Source organism: Camellia sinensis, chromosome 14 (assembly GCF_055761805.1).
Source record: "Camellia sinensis isolate YWXY chromosome 14, ASM5576180v1, whole genome shotgun sequence".
Taxonomy (NCBI): domain Eukaryota; kingdom Viridiplantae; phylum Streptophyta; class Magnoliopsida; order Ericales; family Theaceae; genus Camellia; species Camellia sinensis.
In genome coordinates, this window is record NC_138974.1 from 108,311,066 (window position 1) to 108,331,733 (window position 20,668).

Below are 20,668 nucleotides of genomic sequence, written 5' to 3' on the forward strand. Positions count from 1 at the left end.
CTTCTTCGTTGCCTAACTTCTCATTGTTCTCTTTTTGTTGCTTAATTTGATAAAAATAGTAGAACAGAAATAGTATAAAGCTCCTTTCCTTCATCCGTTCTTCTTCTGTCTAAGGCAAAGGTGAATCCCTCATACTGTATCTGGTCGAGCTGCCTTGGCTGGTGGTACATTAAGTATATCAGCATATTGCTTGTTCGGTATGGTACACATCTGTCAAGGTCAATCAAGTAATAGAATTCATTCCCACTATCTAAGGAATAAGCAGATTGCATAGATTGATTTTACAAAATACTTTTAGTCCAATTGTGAAGTAACTAACTATTAGGACGTCTCTCACTTTTGCTCTTCAACATCAATTTTCTTTGAAGCAATTGGATGTCTAAAATGCTTTCTTGCATGGTGTAATTACTCAGGATGTTTATGTGACACAGCCACCTGGGTATATTGATTCTATCTTCTCCACGTTTCTGCAGCCTCTTGGTTTTGTTAATAATGAGGAAGACACAATTTTTTTTTCCCGATCAGGTTGAGATACTATTCTTCTTCCAATTTATGTGAATGATATCATACTGAATGGTAGTAACTCAATGTTTGTTTTCCTCACTATTAGTGGGATTGAAAGTGGAGGAAACTTGTGGAGTTCACTGAATTACTAGCCCGGTGTTGGATTGCAGGATAAGGATAAGGAGAAAGAGATTGGAGGGGGTGAGCATATAGATCTCACCGGATAATTCAATTCTGTGTTTGTTTTCCATGGTACTAAACTCTAGATCTAGATAATTTTAATACTAGTATGGAAGATTAAATAGAGGAAAATTGGAGGATTAAATAATATCATAGGTAATGTGATATCAGAAGAATGATGCCTCTCTGAATTATTTTTTTTCTTCATCCAACAATAAAAAATAATTATATATTTTTATTTCATTCTAATAAAATATAATATCTCACTCTTTCTATCCAATCATTTATCCCATCTATTATCACATGGTATAACTTATCTCTCATAATCCTATCATATATCCAATCTTTCATCCCATCTAATCTCACGGTATAGCTTATCACTCATAATCCTATTAATAATCTCTTCGTATCTAATCCCATAAAAAAATAATCCAGCAATCAAACAGAAGATTTAGCATATGTTAAACTCAACTTTGGGACAAAATTAGCTATGAAAGACCTAATTTAATAGGAATTGAAGTTCAGACTCATCCTGGTGGATTGTTTTCTTATCTCTAGTCTAAAAACACCAAAACCAAAAATCAAAATCAAAATAAAAAAAAAATGAAAGTGTCGAAAATAGTGAAGGATGGGTAATTCAATGATATTGTTAATCCCATGACATGAAGTCAAGACATTAATCTCATCCATAATCTTACAGTAAAATAAAATTATGATAACAGATAGCTATAAGAAGAAATTATATTAGTAGTTTTCCATCATTGCAATTCCAGTCTTCCCTACCTCCCACCCTATGTTTTCAAGATTGAAAATTAAAATACAGAGTATAAGATTCATCCCTTAAGCTAAGTAAAGGAGTAAGAAGAAAATTCCTTTTCACCCCTTTTGCCACAAAACTGATGGGATGATAGTTGCTAATTCCATCTTTCATTGAAAAGCTGGTTGCCTGTTCAAATTCAGCATCCGATGATTCAGGTTTGCAGCTGAGCTTGATGCTTGAACCAGGTTCATAGCCCACACCACTATACATAAAGCAACCCTGGTTGCTTTCGGACTCCATTGAAACTGTATCAGGCTTCCCATTTAGTCCAGCAACCAAACGGAAAACAGAACTGCTTCCATCAGCTGAATCTGCAACTACAAGGCTTTTTTCTGTTCCTTGGTGCGAAATAACCATACCAGGAAAATCAAACGGTTCAAGCATTACTGATTTCCCAACAGCATCTTTCGGTTCTGAAAATTCTGAGGATGTCGAGTCATTTAAGATGAGTCTAAAAGTGGCTCTCACGGAAGAATCAGTGCCCGGCTCAGGAAACTTCTCCATTGTAATTGACTGGTTCGAGTTTGTGAGGGCAAATGTTGAATTTCCAGAGTCTTGGGAAAGAGAAATCAAGTGAGAGTTGTAAGCAGCGGGAATTGGAGTTATCCAGTCCGAAAGGGAAGAAGATGACTCTGTTTTGACGTCCCAGTCTCCACTGGTCAGACCAGCAAGTAGGTAGGGCCCATAAAGAATTGCCTGAATAGAAGCATACTCCGGCCGTTCATCTGAAGTTTTATCAAAATAATTCTTCAATTATTGCCGATACAAAAGCTTCCAGAAATTTCTCTATGCATATATACACACTAGTGGTGGGCAAATACAATGAGCATGCACAATTTTAAATCTAATTTTTTGCACAGTTTGATGCATGAGGCAAACACAGCAATTTTGGGCAGTGTGATGACTGAGAAAAACCATTTAGCAGTTACTAGATGTGGAGGAAAATTTTGGAAAAAGCAAAAAGCGTGACGACATTCACATCAAATGGAGTGTGCGCTTTATATAATGGAATAGATAGAATAGATAAATATATACATATACATATAATCTCATGCATGTTGTAGCCTAGGAGTCCTATCGGTCATCTAATATTATGAGAGCATTGCAATACCTTTAATGGCCTCGGTTCTTAAACTTATTGGCAGTTCAAGAGTTATTTTGTCACCAGCGCTCCATTTTCTAGTGACTGATAAGAAGTTGCCTGCATCAGAAGTACGAAAATATGAGCTCTATGCTTCGCTTCAAAGTTGCAACAAGTGAAGTTAAATTGGAACTTGCTGTTAACTGAAGGTTTATTTCATCTATGTGGAATAATTGTCATAAGAAATGAAAAGATTCACGTCTCGGGAGAAAAGGACTTGAAAAAGTAGGAGCAAAATTCAGTAAGGAGTAAGGACTAAAGAGAGAGAGAGAGAGACCAAAGTTCACACCTGGAGCTGGTAGTGACAAATCCTGACCATTTAATACTGCCTTCGCATCATTTGAGTATGTCCAGAGCGGTATACGTAAATACAAGGTTGATGTTAGACCTGGCCCTTCCTGCATAAACCAGAATCAGATAACTCAGGTGAGCAAGCACTTGAACTAATAAAATAACATTAACTCAAATAGGATCTTAACAATTCTCTATTTGATTCCAAAAATTGGAAAAGTTTGGTATTTGACCAATCATGTTGTAAAGAATGTGAAATTCTGATATCTTCTTTTCTGTTTCCTCTTCTTTTTGGAACATAGAGAGTGGTAAAGAAAATTCTATATGGTCCATTTTATTCAGCTAGTTCTGCTTGGAATCACCTATCAAGTCCATTTATAAGCTACGTTATATGGACTTGGGTATTAGTGTCAGGTGGAGGTGTTAGAGGTCTGACCCATCAAACCTCAAATTTAAAAGAACACAGACTTGGTAAAAAGGATCATATTATTATACTTCTAATCCATTATGTGAGTCAAAATAATGTTAGATATAATATATAAGCTCAAAAAGGCATTTTACTCATTTTATAAAAATTATACCATAATATATACATATATGTTAGTGTTATATACAAATTTATAAAACGTGTCCAATGAAAGTCCTAGACACATTCCACACTCCTCCAACTTAGATGTCCAACACAGATATTTGATTTATTTTCAAAATTTCATGTAATATAGTTACTATGTGATTTACCCTGAATGAAGTACTAGAGGAATAAATCATTCCTACAACAAAAAGGGTAAATTACCAACATGTCCTAGTTTTAGGACTTATTACCCATTAAGTCCTATTAATAAATTTATCAAATCTCTCTTTTTTTATGAATAAATTTACAGTGATAAATTTATCAGTAAGGACTATAAAGTAAATAAGTCTAATTAATATGACTAATTAGTAAGTGCCCCTACCAAGAAAGTAGCAGGAACCATCACGTGACGAGTTCATTGCTTTTTATTAGGACTACATTTGGTTTAACATACTTTCAGTCATATCTATGTTTCCATAGCATAGATGCACCTTAATTCATGTTGGTGAAAAATGACCGCCTTTTGAGAGAACATGCCCAAACCTAAGTTTGCACTTCCTTTTTGCTTTAATATCCTAGTAACTAAGGTATAAATTAATATACTAATTGTTTGTTAAGATAATTGTATAAAGGGAGAGAAGACAAAAGAGAGAGAGAAAAGAAAATATCTGTATATTGAATAATGTTGTATAATATTGTTGTATTGAACTATTACAATACGTGGTCTATATATAGGACTTATATGAAATGCTAATCAAGAAATTTTGAGAATAAGGAAACCTATAGACATATGAAACCTAACAAATATGAAAAATAATATATTCTAGACATGCTTTAATAGCCCCCCTCAAACTCAAGTAGGTAAACTAACTTGAGTTTGAAAGAACAAAATAAAAAATAAATGAGAGTTTATTGTATGGCAAACGAAAGAGCTTGCCAAGGGAAATTGAGAAGAGTCTGTTGCTAGGGAAAACGATAAGGGTCTACTAAGGGCAATTGAGAAGAGTCCATTGCTAGGGAAAACGAAAGAGCCTACGAGGGGCGATTGAGAAGAGTCTACCGGTAGGGCAAACAATAAGGGCCTGCTAGGGGTGATTTTGAATGGCGTGTTTATTGTGAGAGGGGCCTTGGGAGGCAATTGATTTAATGGGCATTGGGAGACGCTTAAAAAGGAATGGATGTTGAACCAGCAGACGTGGCACACACGTAACTTATGACATGGTGCTGAACAATGATGACAACAGATGAAAGAGTGTGTTGAGGGCAGCTTATGACAGGGTGTGCCAGAGGAGGCTTAGGTGGTGCGCCAAGGGGTGGTTTAGATGGTTCATATGGTGTATCATGATATAGGTTTTAAGATAGAAACATATTTGAGGTTGAAAGGAAGAGAACTGAGAGAGAATGCAGCAGCACAAAAAAATAAATAAATCAATAAATAAATAAAAATAAATGGATTTTGATCCGGATTCAGATCTAGATTGAAGGAGTAGAAGATTGAGATTTGATGGCCGCAGTAGAGGTGATGGTTGGTTGGTTGGTTGCTGGAGATTGGGATTAACATCGGTATGTGTTGAGACTCCAGCTGGCAGCGAAGGTAAGGTTGCCAATCGGCCAGCCGCCGGTGAATCAAAAAGATGGGCCGGATCTTATAGCTTTGATACCATGTTAAGATAATTGTATATATATATATATAGAGAGAGAGAGAGGAGAATATTTGTATATTGAATAATGTTGTATAATATTGTTGTATTGAACTATTATAATACATATAGGATTTATATGGAGTGCTAATCAAAAAACCATCAGAATAAGGAAGCCTATAGAAATATAAAAACCTAACAGATATGGAAAATAATATATTCTAGATATGTTTTAACATTGTTAAAAGTTACCTGTGAAAGAATCGTCAACGTCACGTGAAGGTGAGGATTCCATGAAACAGCAGGCTCTACTTTCTGATTTAGCAAAATCTGTCCAGATGTCCAATTTAGTGAGCTCGATATGTACTGAATGATGTAAAGACCTGGAACTTTGCCTGCTTCTTCAAAGTATATTGAATCTCCCAACTTTGAGAATGACTCAATTCCTAAAGAAGCCAGGAAAAATAAACCATCAAATTGATAGAACACCATGGAAAACATTTGCAATAGATATAAAGGTAGAACACTAGGCTAGTTCAAAGAATCAAAACAACAACTGATTTAGAAATAAAATCATTTGTCATGGATATGAAAGATAAATAGCAAACCACAAAGGTACAAAGAAGCTCAAAAAGAATATCTGAACAATTTGGAATATCATGGTTCATGAAACAACCACAGAGACTTGCAGGAAAGAAAAAAGAAAAAGAGAAAAAGAAAATCTAAGGTTTCATGGTGCAGTTAAAAAAATTTCTGCCAAACTTTGGATTTTCTTTGAAACAACCAGAGATTTCAAAAATAATTAAAAAAATAATAATGAAAAATGTTGAAAAGAAATATTGAGGTTTCAATTCCACACCAGTCCCATAGCAGCACCAAAAAGTAATGAACTTTGTTCCCCATCCATGGTAGCTTCTGGCCTTGGAAGCTCCTTTGCCTTGTGGGAGCATGTAGATCATCACTCCAGGCTCCCTTCCTCTTTGGATGCTTAGCACACCATTCGTCAGAGCCCTCTCATAGTAATCTGCATATACCATTTCCTTGGTCCATCTAAACAAGTGGCGTGAAACCTACAATATAGCATGTCAATGCATGATCGAATACAGCAACACTATAATTTACATAATAATATGAAAACTTTCAGGTCAATGACTGATGGCAGTGCCCTGCCACTGACAAAAAAATGCATGATACTCCAAAGTTGGACAGAGATCGGTATGAACTCTCTTAGTCAAGATCTAAAAAGTTTCCAACCACCGTTCTAAATTATCATAACATGTAGATGTTGAAAAAATTAAAATTAAAATTCACTCCATTTGGTCCATAAAATATAATAATGTTGTCATAGAATAAACTCAAATCTAACTGCCACTTTCTCCCTCAACAATTGAAAGATAAAAAATCAGAATACCTTCAGCATATTATATGTTGTACAGGATTCTTCATTCTCAGCTTGTAGAGTGTTTGCTAGTCTCTTTGGATCTGACCTGTACATAGGTTGAGAAAGGAGAATAACACAACCCAGGATCAAAATGAGCATTAAAGGAAACAAGCAAACGGGTAGACATAAAAACTTGTCACTAATACAAATGTAACCAGAAAATGGCAGATTAAAGTAAGGGGAACAGAGCTTATTTATCAATATGCTATATTCAAAATGTCAGGCAGTCATATACCAGAACTCGCTGACTGACGTGCCTCCAGTTGCATAGCTGTGAGAAGAATTAACAATTTCCATGAAGAAAGTCCCTATTTCCTGGAAAAACAGCATTTTAAGTTTCAAAAGATGCTCTCTTTCAGAAAAACTTGAAAACAAAAAGCAATGAAACTACTACATACGTGCTCTCCAAACTAATTTCTACGGTTGCCCCATTTGGGAACCCAATTCAATTCAGAAAATGGTGGCATCTTTAGGAACTTTCAAGGGATTACATGCCTGTTTGGTATTGTTTTTCAAAGCCCAGGAGCAATTGGTGAATCTATGACCCCAATATGGCACAACATATTATGTGCTGAAAAGGGGCAAAAATGTTTTGGAAATTTTTTTGTTTTTACAAAGATTCTAAAAATGGGCAATTTTCAAGAAACTAAAAAAGGTCTAACCACATAGGGGCAACCTCTGGGGCTAGACCCTAAGGAGCCAAGGCCCCAGAGGTCACCATTTTGGGTGGTTGCTACAGAGCAGGGCCACTCAACCCTATAACAGTAAGTCACGGACTCGCACACAGTGTTAGGAAACCAATTATATTAGGAAGACCATTTCTTTTCAATTACTATCTAATCAATTTAGGAAGTCTAATTATATTAGGAAGTCTATGTTATTTTTCTTATATAAAGATGCTTATTGTAATGGTTTTGAGGAGATTGAATAATATTAAGAGTTTAGGTGGCTAATCCCCAATTCAAAGGATTGTTGGTGGCTGATCCCCAATCAAAGGATCAAATTCAGGGTCTAGGACCCCATCGTCTGGTATCAGAGCATTCGATCTTTGAGCTTTCATCTCTTCCTACTCTACCATTCATCATCATCAACATGACTGTTTAGGAACTTGAGGAACAAGTTGCTACTCTTACTACTAGGATGGACGTGATGTCTACCAATATGCAAGAGTCGATACGTGATAGACAAACCAATAATACCATTCTTCAAAATATCCAAGCATTGTTGCAGGATAGGCAATGTGAAGCTCGCCTTCCCCAACCTGGCATCAATCTTAATCTACCTATACAACGTGACGACGACGATCGGCGTGCTGGTCCAAATTTTCAGGGTCGAACTCTCCAAATTGATTTTCCAAAATTTAATGGTACTGATCCTAAAGGGTGGTTATTTCAAGTTGAACAATATCAAGAACTTAATGGTGTTTTAGACACACAGATGGTTCCTTTGGCTACAGTGCACCTTCAAGGCGATGCTATTTCTTGGTATCGCTAGATTAAACAGTCCCTTGGGGTTTTGACTTGGCAACAATTTTCTCAAGCCATATGCACCCGTTTTGGTTCTCGACAACACATCGATCCTTATAGTTCATTAGCCAAACTGTCTCAGATTGGCACTATTCGTGAATTTTTTACGGCGTTTGAGCGACTTGCTAATATGGTTCTAGGTTTGCTTGAGTCGCATCAAATTAGTATTCTTTCTGGACTTTGTGCCGACATAAGGGTTGGTGTTCGTTTGCTTTGTCCAATGAGTCTAACAGAGACCTTTGAATTAGCACTTGGCCAAGAGGATGCAATTATAGCAACCATCGCACATAATATGACCAAGACTATTTCTCGTCCATCTTCTTCACAGCCTTCTAACATATCTTATGTACCTAAGCTTGTTAACCAATTAACATCCTTACCTACTGGTGTTAAACATTTGTCATGGATTGAACAGAAGGAACGACGTGAGAAGGGTCTTTGTTTTAATCGCGATGAGATTTATAAGCCTAGTCATCGATGCTAAAAGCCACAATTATCTCTCTTGGAAGGTGAACTGGAGGTCGAAGTTGAGGACTTTGAATCTGAAACTGTAGTTGGTGGTGTCCCAGAACCCCCAACTTCTGAAATTTCGTTATATGCTCTTATGGGGTCAACTCGACCTGAAACAATGCGCATCAGCGGCACTCTAAAAAATTAACCTATTACAGTCCTCATCAACTCTGGTTCCACACATAATTTTATCCATCCTTCTATTGCTAAACAGTGTGGTTATTTTATTCAAAGGGACAAATCTTTACGAGTCATGGTGGCTGATGGTGGATTTTAAATAGCTTGGGTAAGTGTTCTGATGTTCAACTTAATTTACAAGGCTATATAGTTTCCACCGAAAATTTTCTTTTGACTATTAGTGGCTGTGAGGTGGTTTTGGGAGCACAATGGTTACATTCATTAGGCTTAATTGCTTGGGATTTTTGCAATTTAACCATGAAATTTCAAGTCGCAGATCAAGAGTTCACTTTGGTTGGTGATGGTTCTCCTACCGTCATGCTTATGGGTAATGGCTTGGTACATCTTTTATAGCGTGAGCGCCACGAGGTCCTTTTACAATTAAATTTTAATTTTCTGCTACCTCCAACTATACCTTCTAAAGTGCATGTTGATGTTGCAGCTATTCTTTCTTAATTTTTGGATATTTGGTACACCCACAACTCTTCCACCTGTCAGGTCTCATGATCATCATATTTCCCTTGTACCTGGGTCTTCACTGGTGATGTGCGTGCTTATCGGTATCCTCACTTCCAAAAAGATGATATCGAAAAAGTGGTTCAGGAGTTACGAGAGGCTAGCCTTATTCGTCATGGCTCAAGTCCATATTTGTCTCCAGTTTTGTTGGTTCGCAAAAAAGATGGTTCCTGGCGTATGTGTGTTGATTATCATGCACTTCATAAAATTACAATCAAAGATCGCTTCCCTATTCTAGTGGTAGAAGAGCTACTTGATGAGTTACATGGTGCGACTATATTTTCTAAGTTAGATCTTTGTTTTGGATATCATCAAATTAGGGTGCAAGAGCCAAATATTCCCAAGACAGCGTTTTGCACACATGATGGCCATTATGAATTTTTGGTCATGTCATTTGGCCTTTCTAATGTTCCTGCTACGTTCCAAAGTTTAATGAACGATCTCTTTCGTTCTTACTTATGTAAGTTTGTGCTTGTTTTTTTTTCGATGATATTTTGGTGTATAGTGCTTCCCTTTCAGATCATATTCCCCATTTATCGATCGTTTTTGGTATTTTGCGTGCTAATCACCTATTTGTGAAAGAATCAAAATGCTCCTTTACTGAAAGCTCAATTGGGTATCTTGGCCATATTATTTCAGCTCAGGGCGTGTCAGTTGACAGTGACAAAATTGCTAGTGTTTTCAAGTGGCCTATTCCATCCTTCATTAAGGGTATTCGTGGATTTCTTGGCTTAACCGGTTATTAAGGCAAATTTGTAAAAAACTATGGCAAAATCAGTGCACCTTTGACCCAACTACTAAAGATAGATTCTTTTGTTTGAAATGATGTCGATGCTGTTGCTTTTTCTAATTTGAAGTTGGCCTTAACAACAGCTCCAGTGTTAGCGTTGCCTAATTTCTCTAAAGAATTTTCTATTGAGTGTGATGCTTCGAGCAATGGTTTAGGCGCTATTCTCATGCAAGGATGTCATTCTATTGCATATTTTAGCAAGGCTCTTTCTAGTAGAAATTTGAATCTCTCAATTTATGATAAAGAGATGCTTGCTATTGTTTGTGCGGTCCAAAAATGGCATCCTCATTTATTAGGCCGTCACTTAAAAATTTATACAGATCGTCGAATTCTAAAATATTTTTTGGAACAACGAATTTCTTCCCTTGAACAACAAAATTCGTTGTCTAAATTATTGGGCTACAACTGTTGCCCAGGACTTGACAATAAGGCTGCCGATGCCTTATCTCGTGTCCATGAGCCATCAAGTCTTCTTGCCTTATCTTCCTCTATTTTTTCTGCTATTGATGATATTATTTGTGAGTGCCATGCGTGCTATTATTAATGGTCTTCAACACTCTTCTTCGCCTAAGAAGCACTATTCTTATGTTGATGGCATTCTTTACTATAAAGGTCGCATTGTGGTTGTTCCATCTTCTCCTTGGTGTTCTAAGTTACTGCATGAATTTCATGCAACTCCAACAAGAGGTCATTCTGGGTTCTTACGCACATACAAATGTCTACATCATAATTTTTATTGGCCTGGTATGAAAGGAGCAACAAAAACTTTTATTGCTCAATGTGATGTATGTCGACGCAACAAGACAGAAGCTATTTCGCCCCCTGGACTTCTTAGCCCTTTGCCAATCCCTAATGATGTGTGGCTTGATTTATCGATGGACTTTATTGAGGGATTGCCATCTTCACATTAGAAAATTACAATTTTAGTTGTTTTGTATCACCTCCAAATATGCTCACTTTAGTGCTCTTTCTCATCCTTAATCCACCACTACTATTGCTGATGTTTTTGTCAGAGATATTGTTCGCTTGCATGGCATGCCTCGTACAATTGTCAATGATAGAGACCCCATCTTTCTTAGTAATTTTTGGGAAGCCTTCTTCACTATGCAGGGTACGTAATTATGTCGGAGTTCGGCTTATCACCCTCAATCTGATGGTCAAACCAAGGTTGCTAACCGCACTTTAGAGTGTTATTTCGATGTTTTGTGGGTCAAAAAACTCACGATTGGTCCCGCTGGTTGCCTTGGGCTGAATGGTGGTACAATACCACTTATCATTCTGCTATTCAAATGACTTCATTTGAGGCTTTCTATAGCTGCCCTCCACCTTTAGTTTCGGCTTATCTTCCTGGTACGACTGATGTTCATACAGTTGACCTTGCTTTACGGCATCGCGATCGTACTTTGCAACTTTTAAAGGATCATCTGCAATCTGCTCAAGCTCGTATGAAATTCTATGCTGATGTCAATCGAACTGAACGCCGTTTTCCTATGAATGATTGGGTTTTTTTGTGGTTGCAAACTTATCGCCAGTCTACAGCTGCATCGTGTCATGATTCCAAGCTTTCTTCCCATTTTTATGGACCTTTTCGCATTATTGCGCAGGTTGGTTTTGTTGCTTACAAGTTGGACCTTCCTGAAGGGTGTCGCATACATCCCGTTTTTCATGTCTCTGCCTTTAAGTTAAAGTTGGGAGCAAATGTTACTTCCAACGCCTACTTACCTTCTCTTGCTGATGTTTCTAAATGGGTGCCTGAGAAAATTTTAGATCGCGACATCTTCAAGCAGAACAATCAAGCTGCCACACGTTGGCTCATTTAGTGGAATGGGTCATTCTGTTAATGAAGCTACTTGGGAAGACCATGCTGCTTTTTGTGTTCGTTATCCCGATTTTCCAGCTTGAGGACAAGTTGTGATTCTAGTGCGGTCGAATGTTATGAAACCAACTATGTTAGGAATTCTACTTCTTTTCAATTACTATCTAATCAATTTAGGAAGTCTAATTATATTAGGAAGTCTATGTTATTTTTCTTATATAAAGATGCTTATTGTAATGGTTTTGAGGAGATTGAATAATATTAAGAGTTTAGGTGGCTAATCCCTAATTGAAAGGATTATTGGTGGCTGATCCCCAATCAAAGGATCAAATTTAGGGTCTAGGACCCTATCACACAGGTGGGGATTCGAACCCACACTTCTGACACTTGGTACGATTCGCCCAGGCCTAGAAGGCTTGTCCTACCAATCATATGTGTTGTCGCCCTGGTGGCTAGCCACGGGGAGAGTAGAACTTGGGACCTCAGGGCTTTTACATGTTTTTCTAAATCAATCCAACATTCAAATGAGGCCTAATAAAATTATATATTATATGGTTTGAAATTTCACATGCCACTCAAGCAATTTCCGAGCAAGCTTCTCTGGATTTCTATCCTACAAAAAAGCACTCGAGTAGTTTTTGAGCGGCTCTCTGGACTGCTCTGCAGATGCCATCATTTGAGTGCCCTTATAGCAAGTTTTTCATGGGGCTTATTGTTTGTTCAGGCCAAGATCACTTGAGCACCCATCAGCCCTAATTTTTCGATAATTATGTGCCACGGGGATGGACTCCCCTCCATACCTCATCTCTCCATACTCTTCTTATTAGGTTTAATTCTCAATCCGTACTAATGATTCGAACCATCTATCTCGTAGGTTTCGCAATAAAGGTGATCCACACAAAAAATGAGTTTCATTGGACATTTACAAATACTAGTGGTTGGGCACGTGTTGCACATGGCACGTGATTTTTATCAATTGTTAGTACTGTAATTATACGTGTCTCTTAAATTGGTGTGTGATATGAATATAAAGTATGGAGACTTATATAGGTAAATTGATCTGTATCCAAAATACAATTAAGCAAGAAATGAATATATACTAGGCTAAAAATTTTAAATGGTAAATGAGAAATTTTATAAACATAAACATTAATTTATAGTTAGATTGTTGAGATCACAATATCATCTTAAAACAATAAGCAATAAACAGGTCTTTTAAATATATAGTATTACACAATTTTTTTTTCTATCAACTTCCCACTTCAATTTTCCTTAATCCGTACCTATAATACAATTGAAGGTATGAAATTAATTGCACAATTACACAATTTTGTTTAATAGTTCATCTCATAATACAAATTCATTTAACCCACTATTGTATATTATTTTTTTACTATTGGTGTAAGAATGCATTAATATCAATATGTAATATATTTTTATATATCAAAAGTTGTTGAGTCTCGTTTCTTATGTTACGAATATTTTGCATGATGAAAAATATAACATTAGTCATTAGTATACAATTGCTATACAATTGTCGTGAAAAAAATAAATAAATAAAGTACAATTATTATTGTGATGTAGGTGTTTTGCAAAGTTTTGGTTTATTATTGAAAGTGTTTATTGTGGACATTTGTTTGTACGACATATGTATATATATGTATTGAACATAAGTTGATAGGAGAACAATACACAATTCCGCAATTTTTTCCTAGCAAATATAAATATATTACTAAAGTGATACATGTTAGAAAATTAAAGTATCCAATGGTAATATAACATTACAGATTGACGATATATGAATACAGTAACATATATAAATTTATATTTATATTTTATTTATATGTATATATGTAGACATTGATATATATATAAGATATCACAAAACTAATATGTGAGATCTTTTGCAACAATATAATACAGGTAACAATGATAAGGTAATTATTCATAATCAAACAGTTGGTCATAATGTAGATGTTTAGCGTTACATTTTGTGTGTATGCACCATTTTTTAATTACATTATTAAATTCACATAAAAATTGAAAGGAATTTGTGAATAATTTGTGTAAAATTAGATATTAGTGAAGAAAGATTTTAAAAAAGAGAAGTTCATAGTTTTTGGTTTGGTTTTTCAAACTTTTGTTTTGAATTTTTTGGTTTTTATGTGTTTTTTTTTTTTTAACCTTTGATACTGTTTTTTTAATAACCCTTTTAATTTTCTTTTAGATTCACTTAATTTAATATTTTTTATTTTTTAATTTTACTTTTAGATTTAGATTCACTTAATCTAAACACACTTAGAAAATAATTTTTTGTGTATTCTTTTTGAAAATAATAATAATAATAATAATAATAATAATAATAATAATAATAATAATAATAATAATAATAATAACAAAAAAAATATAATATGTTTGAATTTATAAATTTTTTTTTACCAATATGTTACTTTTTAATTCTATTTAGATTATTAGATATTAGATTTTCATGTAAATGTATAATTTAAATATAAAATAAGAAGAAATTCCAGCATCTTTAACACTAAAACTGAGAAAATATGAAAAATCAAAAACTAAAAAACAGATTTAAAAAATAAAACTAACGAAAGTGGTTATTGTTTAGAATTTTGACATCATATCTTGGTTATTAAAGTACAATGTAAAATATTATAGTTCATAAAATATAATTTAAACAAACAGAAAGTGTGTGAAGATATCTTGCTAATTTTTGAGATGCAACACAAATCCCTGTTATAAAAATGCATGCGTTTTCCTCTGTTTAAATTCGAACGATTGCATACAACTTTAAGATTCAATCAAAATTATTCATAATGATTTGATCAATGATGGACAATTGTAAATATTATTTATATCAGTATAGAAGTAGACTCATAAAATAAAAAAGAGTAATTATTTTTTATTTTTCAATCATCATCGATGTAAAAAATATGGAGACTTTTTTTTTTTTTTTTTTTTTTTTTAAGGAAGGAGACAATTTGTTATAAGGCTCTTGGAAGTAGATATATTATTTTTGAGTGTTCAACTCTAAAAATAAAGAGATGGTTTGTTTATATAGGACTCTTCATGACTTTTAGAAAATATAGTAGGTTTGAGAGTGTAAAATTGGGATTTAAAAAAAGTAAAAAACATGATAAACTCTTCACACTTTTTTAATAGTAGTAGATAAGAAAAAAAAATCATATTTTGTTTTATAAAATGAAAGACAAATGTGATTGTAAACTTAAACCATTCATTTTTTAAAATAAAATGCCATTTACTCATATGCTCATAATTATCCGATGAAGTTAATTTTTTGCATGAATAACTTTTACTGTGATGTCTACATTACTGAATGGAAAAAAATTTATTGCTTGGGGTTGCTCCCTTAAACTCTATTTAGGGGGAAGGGAAAAGCCCATTAGCTCTCATCTTATACTACCCAGCTTGCAAAGACAGATCCTACACGTGCCCAGTGAGATATAGATAATTGCAATATTCTAGGATGGATGTTCAATTCCATGGAGGATCGTATTTACCATATGTTTCTTTATTACGACATAGTTCATAGTCTTTGGCGTTCCATGTCTCAAATATATACATATGGCTCATAATGATGTTCATATCTTTGAGCTCTATCAGGACATTACTTGTGCCTCTCAATCTACTTTAGGTTTCCCTATGGCAGAGTTCATTGGATACCTTCAAGCCTATTGGGATGAATTGGCTTAATATGAGCCTTTAACTAAATTACTAGCAGACGCTGCCGCTCTTATATCCACACACCTTGCTCACCAACACACTTATCAGTTTCTGATGGGTTAAACTCCGAGTTTGAATCTATTCGAACTCAGATTTTAAACACTTCACCCATGCCATCCCTATATGAGGCCTTCGCCACCATTGATAATAATGAGCGTCGTTGGCGTCTGGTTCAACCTACCACTACTCCAGTGACTCCTATCTTATTTGATCAAATGGCCCTTTTCGCAAACTCTAGTCCTCAGGGTTCTACTGGTTCAATTACCAGTCATCATTGTGGGGCTCCTGGTCATGTCAAGGCTCATTGCTTCAAACTTTATCTTGAATTAAGGCACCAATCTCCTTGCACTTATGGTTCTGGCACACCTCGCACTGCTACTTTAGTGGAGGCCACTCCTACTTCTGTGTCTCCGAGTATCCCTACTTTATAGCAATTACAGACTCAAATTTGGCCAACTTCAAACTCAGCTTGGGGATTTTATCACTCTTTCTTCTGGCCCATCATCCTTCACTGCTGCTATTCTTGCTACGGGTTCTTCTACTGCTTTCCATGTTCGTTTTGCTAGTCCCTCATGGGTTTTGGATTCTAGGGCTAATAATCATATGATGGGTGAGTTTTTCTTTCTTTTATCTCTCGTCCCTACTACTGTAGAACAATCTGTTTGTGTTGTCGATGGGTCTTTATCCTCTGTTCATAATAAGGATCTAGTGTCTTTATCTCCTGATATTACTCTATCCTCTGTATTGCATGCTCCTAATTTCGCATATAATCTCCTGTCAGTTAGTTGGCTTGCCAAGACCTTCAATTGTGCGGTTATTTTCTTACCTTCTTCATGTCTCTTACAGGACTTGAGTTCAAAGAGGATTTTTGGCAAAGGCTATGAGCGCGTGATGGACTTTACTACTTTAGGGATCCACCAGACCAACATTTTTCTACTTTAGCTAGTTTTCAAGTGTCTGTTTTGCCTACTTCTATATCTTTTGTTTTTAATGTTCAAACTTTAGAATTGTGGCATGCTCGTATGAGTCATATCAATTTTCCATACTTATGTCAAATTTTTCCTTTATTAAATAAAGGTTGCAAAGATTCTAAGTTCCATTATGTGGTTTGTTAATTATCCAAACATATTCGTACTAGTTACATACCTCGTATGACTCGTGCCCCTAGTGTTTTTAGCCTTATACATTCCGATGTTCAGTTTTTGCAATGGTTAAGAATCAATTTCGTACAATTGTTATGAATATCCTTTCTGATAATGGTGGGAAATATATTTCCAATGCATTTTGTTCCCATCTAAATCAGACTGGTACTCTTCAACAACTTACGTGTCCTCGGACTCCTGAGCAAAATGGTGTTGTCAAACATAAAAACCATCATATTATGTCTGTTGTGAGGTGTTTCCTTCATGGTATGAGTGTCCATAAGTCCTGTTGCCATATGACTATCTTCACCTTTGTCTATCTTATTAATAGGACCCCTAGTCGTGTGTTGTAGGGTCTTATCCCGTTTCATGTTCTTATGTCCCACACTAATCTATTTCCTCTCCTACATCATGTCTTTGGTTGTACCTATTTTGTTCAGGATCGGAATCCTGCTCGTACAAAGTTGGATGACACGTTTATTCATTGGGTCTTGTAGGGGTATTTTTCCATGTCAAAAGGGTATAAGTGTTTTGATCTTGTGTCTCGTCACTTCCACCACACCTTGGATGCTACTTTCTGTGAAGATCACCCATTTTTTAATACTAACCCTCCTTTGCAGGCTTCCACTCCCGTTAGTTCTAATGTTCACCCTATTCCTATTTTAGACGAGGTTACGGATAAGGTTGTTCCCCCTCCTCATTCTCCACCTTTGCCTCCTTCCCCTCCCTCCATTGTAGGTATCCTCTCGTCGCCCCTGGCTCTTAGCTACCCCCTACCACCTCTCTAGTCTTTGGGTCAGGTACTTCTTCTCATTTACATATGTCCCTTCTACCTCCTCGTCGTAATCTCTCCCAGGATCAACATCCTCCAGACCATTGGGGTTATTTGAGTAGTACTAATCATCCCATTTCCTAGTATCTTTCATATGACAGGGTCTCCCCTACATATCGTTCTTTTCTTGGCAAGCTTGATTCAGAGGCCATTCCTCGTTCTATGTCAGAGGCCTTTCAGAATCCAAAATGGGTGGAGGCTATGCAGGCTGAGATGAAAGCTTTAAAGCATAATCATATTTGGGATCTGGTTTCTTTACCTTCTACTGAGAGTACAGTGGGCTACAAATGGGTATTCACTATGACGTATCTAGCTGATGGCTCTACTGACTGCTAGCAAGCCCGCTTGGTGGTCAAGGGCTTCACCCAGGTTCCTAGCAAGGATTTTGGAGTCACTTTTGCTCCTGTTTCCAAGCTTACCTCCGTTCATCTTCTCATCAACATCCCATTCTTGGCCTCTTCATCAGGTTGATGTCAATAATACCTTTCTTCATGGGGATCTTCTTAAGACGATTTATATGGCATCTCCTCTTGGTTTTCAAGTAGAGGGAGAGTATTCAGGGAAAGTGTGTCGATTGCGCAAGTCTTTGTATGACTTGAAACAATCTCCATGAGCTTGGTTTGGTCATTTCAGTTTTGTCATCATCTCCATGGGGCTTGTTCAGTGCCAGTCATACCATACTTGCTTCATTCATAGTAATTCGGCAGGCCAGTGTATAGTCTTGCTGGTTTATGTGAACAATATTATTCTCACAAGTGATGATTCGGTAGGCATTGATCAAGTAAAAGGGGATTTGGGGCACACCTTTGATATTAAGGATTTGGGAAGTCTCAAGTATTTTCTAGGGATTGAGGTGACTCACTCACGGTAGGGGATTTTCTTATCTTAGAGAAAGTATACTTTTGACTTACTTGAGGATATTGATATGTTAGGATGTAAACCTGATTTTACTCCTATGGATCCCAATGTCAAGCTCACATCAAAGTCTGGCGAGTTGCTAGAGGACCCAAGTATGTATCAGCACAGCACCTTGTTAGGTATCTTATTTATTTGACCAACACTAGACCTGACTTGACATTTGCAGTCAGCGTTGTTAGTCAATTCATGCATGCACCTTGTACAAAACATCTTGATGCGGTTCATCACATTTTGAGATATTTGAAGATTTCTCCTGGCTTAGGATTATTCTTTACAGCCGATCCTCAATCTGGATTCTTTTGTTTCACTTATGCTAACTATGCAGGATCTAAAATTGATAGGCGTTCTACTTCTGGCTTCTGTACTTTTTATGGTGATCAGCTTATATCAGGGAAAAGTAAGAAGCATGCAGTTGTTTCTAGGTCTTCTGCAGAAGCTGAGTATCGGGCTATGGCACAGGGAACACGTGAGATTCTATGGCTTTGTTCTATTATAGCAGAGTTGGGATTTGAAGAGCCTACTCCTGCCTCTTTGTTTTTTGATAACAAGTATGCTATTATGTTGTCTTCTGATTTTGTCCTACATTAGCGTACTAAGAATATAGAGGTTAATATACATTTTATTCGAGAAAAGATTCTAACTGGTATTGTGAGTCCATCCTTTGTCTCTCCATCTCAGTAGTTAGCGAACATGTTCACAAAGTCTAAGGGAACGACATTGCTGTAGTCATCCATTGGCAAGCTGTGTTTGTTGAAAATCTTCACACTAGCTTAAGGGAGAGTATTGGATATAGGAATTAGAGTATATCGAATCTTTTTATTTTTAGTAGATTGTATAAAATCTGGGATTTTTTTATCATGGATTTAGTGTCTTGTTTATATTATTTTCTAAATTATATCAAATATCTATTATATACATGGCTTTTACCTTATTCACAGATAAACCAATTCATTCATTTTATTTTTTTCCACATTGTATGCAGGACAATTTATGTTAAATTAATTTTGCCATTAAAAGCTATCCTAGACTAATGCAATATGCTCAAACCTAAGAAGCACAAACACAAACACGGACACGGGATACGGTGATTTCCAAAAAAAAATGAAAATACAAACAATGCGGAGACTTGGCAATAAAATATTATTTCATATATTTTTATTTGCTATGTAGATTAATATTACATCCACAAACAATCAAAATTCACAAAAACTAATAGTACTTCGATATTAGGAAAAAAAATCATTTTTAATTAACACTTATCATTTATATATTTTTTTATGAATGATCTATTAAGTATTTAAATATAAGAAAAAAGAATAAACATTCAATATCCAACATTCATCAAAAGCACTACAGAAATGGGAAAAGAAAAGTTACTTGGCATGTCCCCGGAGTATCCCTAAAAAAAAAAAATTAAATAAAGGGACATGTCACATGGTGTGTCTCATATGTGTATGTGTTCCCGCCGTGTCCCTGTATCTGACATGACTGACACTTATTTTGAAGTGTTCATACTAAAAATATAACTTTAGTAGGAATGGAATCACAATTGCATACTCTGGTGATCTACAATCAATGACAATTGGTCACACTGACCGATACTATTAGTCTAGATAACCTAGCCCACGTTATCTATGAAAATCGCCAACAAACTACAATTAACGGCTATGTTTTCAAAAACTATCATTTCCATTTCCAGACATGCAAAGGAAAACCAAAAAAGAAATCTAAAACAATGGAAAATGATACGAAACAGACCCCTTTTTCCACTCAAGCCATATGAATTACTATCACATAAAAAATTCCGGCTCATTGAAACGCCTTGCAGATGAGGTTTCCTTGGATTTGCATCATTATTTTGACCGAAGGTAACTCTACTTGCGTGGTGTTGGAATGAATGAACAAATCGAAGTCTTGGTCCTTGCTCTTGCTCTAATTTGATGAAATAGATTTTGGTTTTCTTGGGTCTCCCAATAAGCATCAAGATATTCTAGCCAGAGACAGGTGGTTGTCAAATTTGAGTAGTTTAGAGGTCATTTTAGTCCTTGATATTGTTGCGGCTTATCTACTGTCAAGGACTGAAGAGTTGTATTC

The 20,668-nt window shown here is 35.8% G+C and overlaps 1 protein-coding gene across 2 annotated transcripts in view; it reads right to left on the reverse strand.

The window, feature by feature from the left end:
- Positions 1 to 1,407: 1,407 nt before the first annotated feature.
- Positions 1,408 to 20,668, reverse strand: part of LOC114284800 (uncharacterized) — a 31,431-nt gene continuing 12,170 nt past the window's right edge. The window contains exons 6-12 of one of the 2 annotated variants that reach the window (XM_028227749.2): positions 6,824 to 6,903; positions 6,559 to 6,634; positions 6,007 to 6,217; positions 5,400 to 5,593; positions 2,935 to 3,043; positions 2,616 to 2,705; positions 1,408 to 2,229 (exon numbers count right to left, since the gene is read on the reverse strand). In XM_028227749.2, the coding sequence (XP_028083550.2) occupies positions 1,484 to 2,229; positions 2,616 to 2,705; positions 2,935 to 3,043; positions 5,400 to 5,593; positions 6,007 to 6,217; positions 6,559 to 6,634; positions 6,824 to 6,903 (1,506 nt within the window). In that variant the 3' untranslated portion in view covers positions 1,408 to 1,483. Of the gene's footprint in view, positions 2,230 to 2,615; positions 2,706 to 2,922; positions 3,044 to 5,399; positions 5,594 to 6,006; positions 6,218 to 6,558; positions 6,635 to 6,823; positions 6,904 to 20,668 lie in introns of both variants that reach the window. The other variant, XM_028227747.2, reaches the window with a different exon arrangement.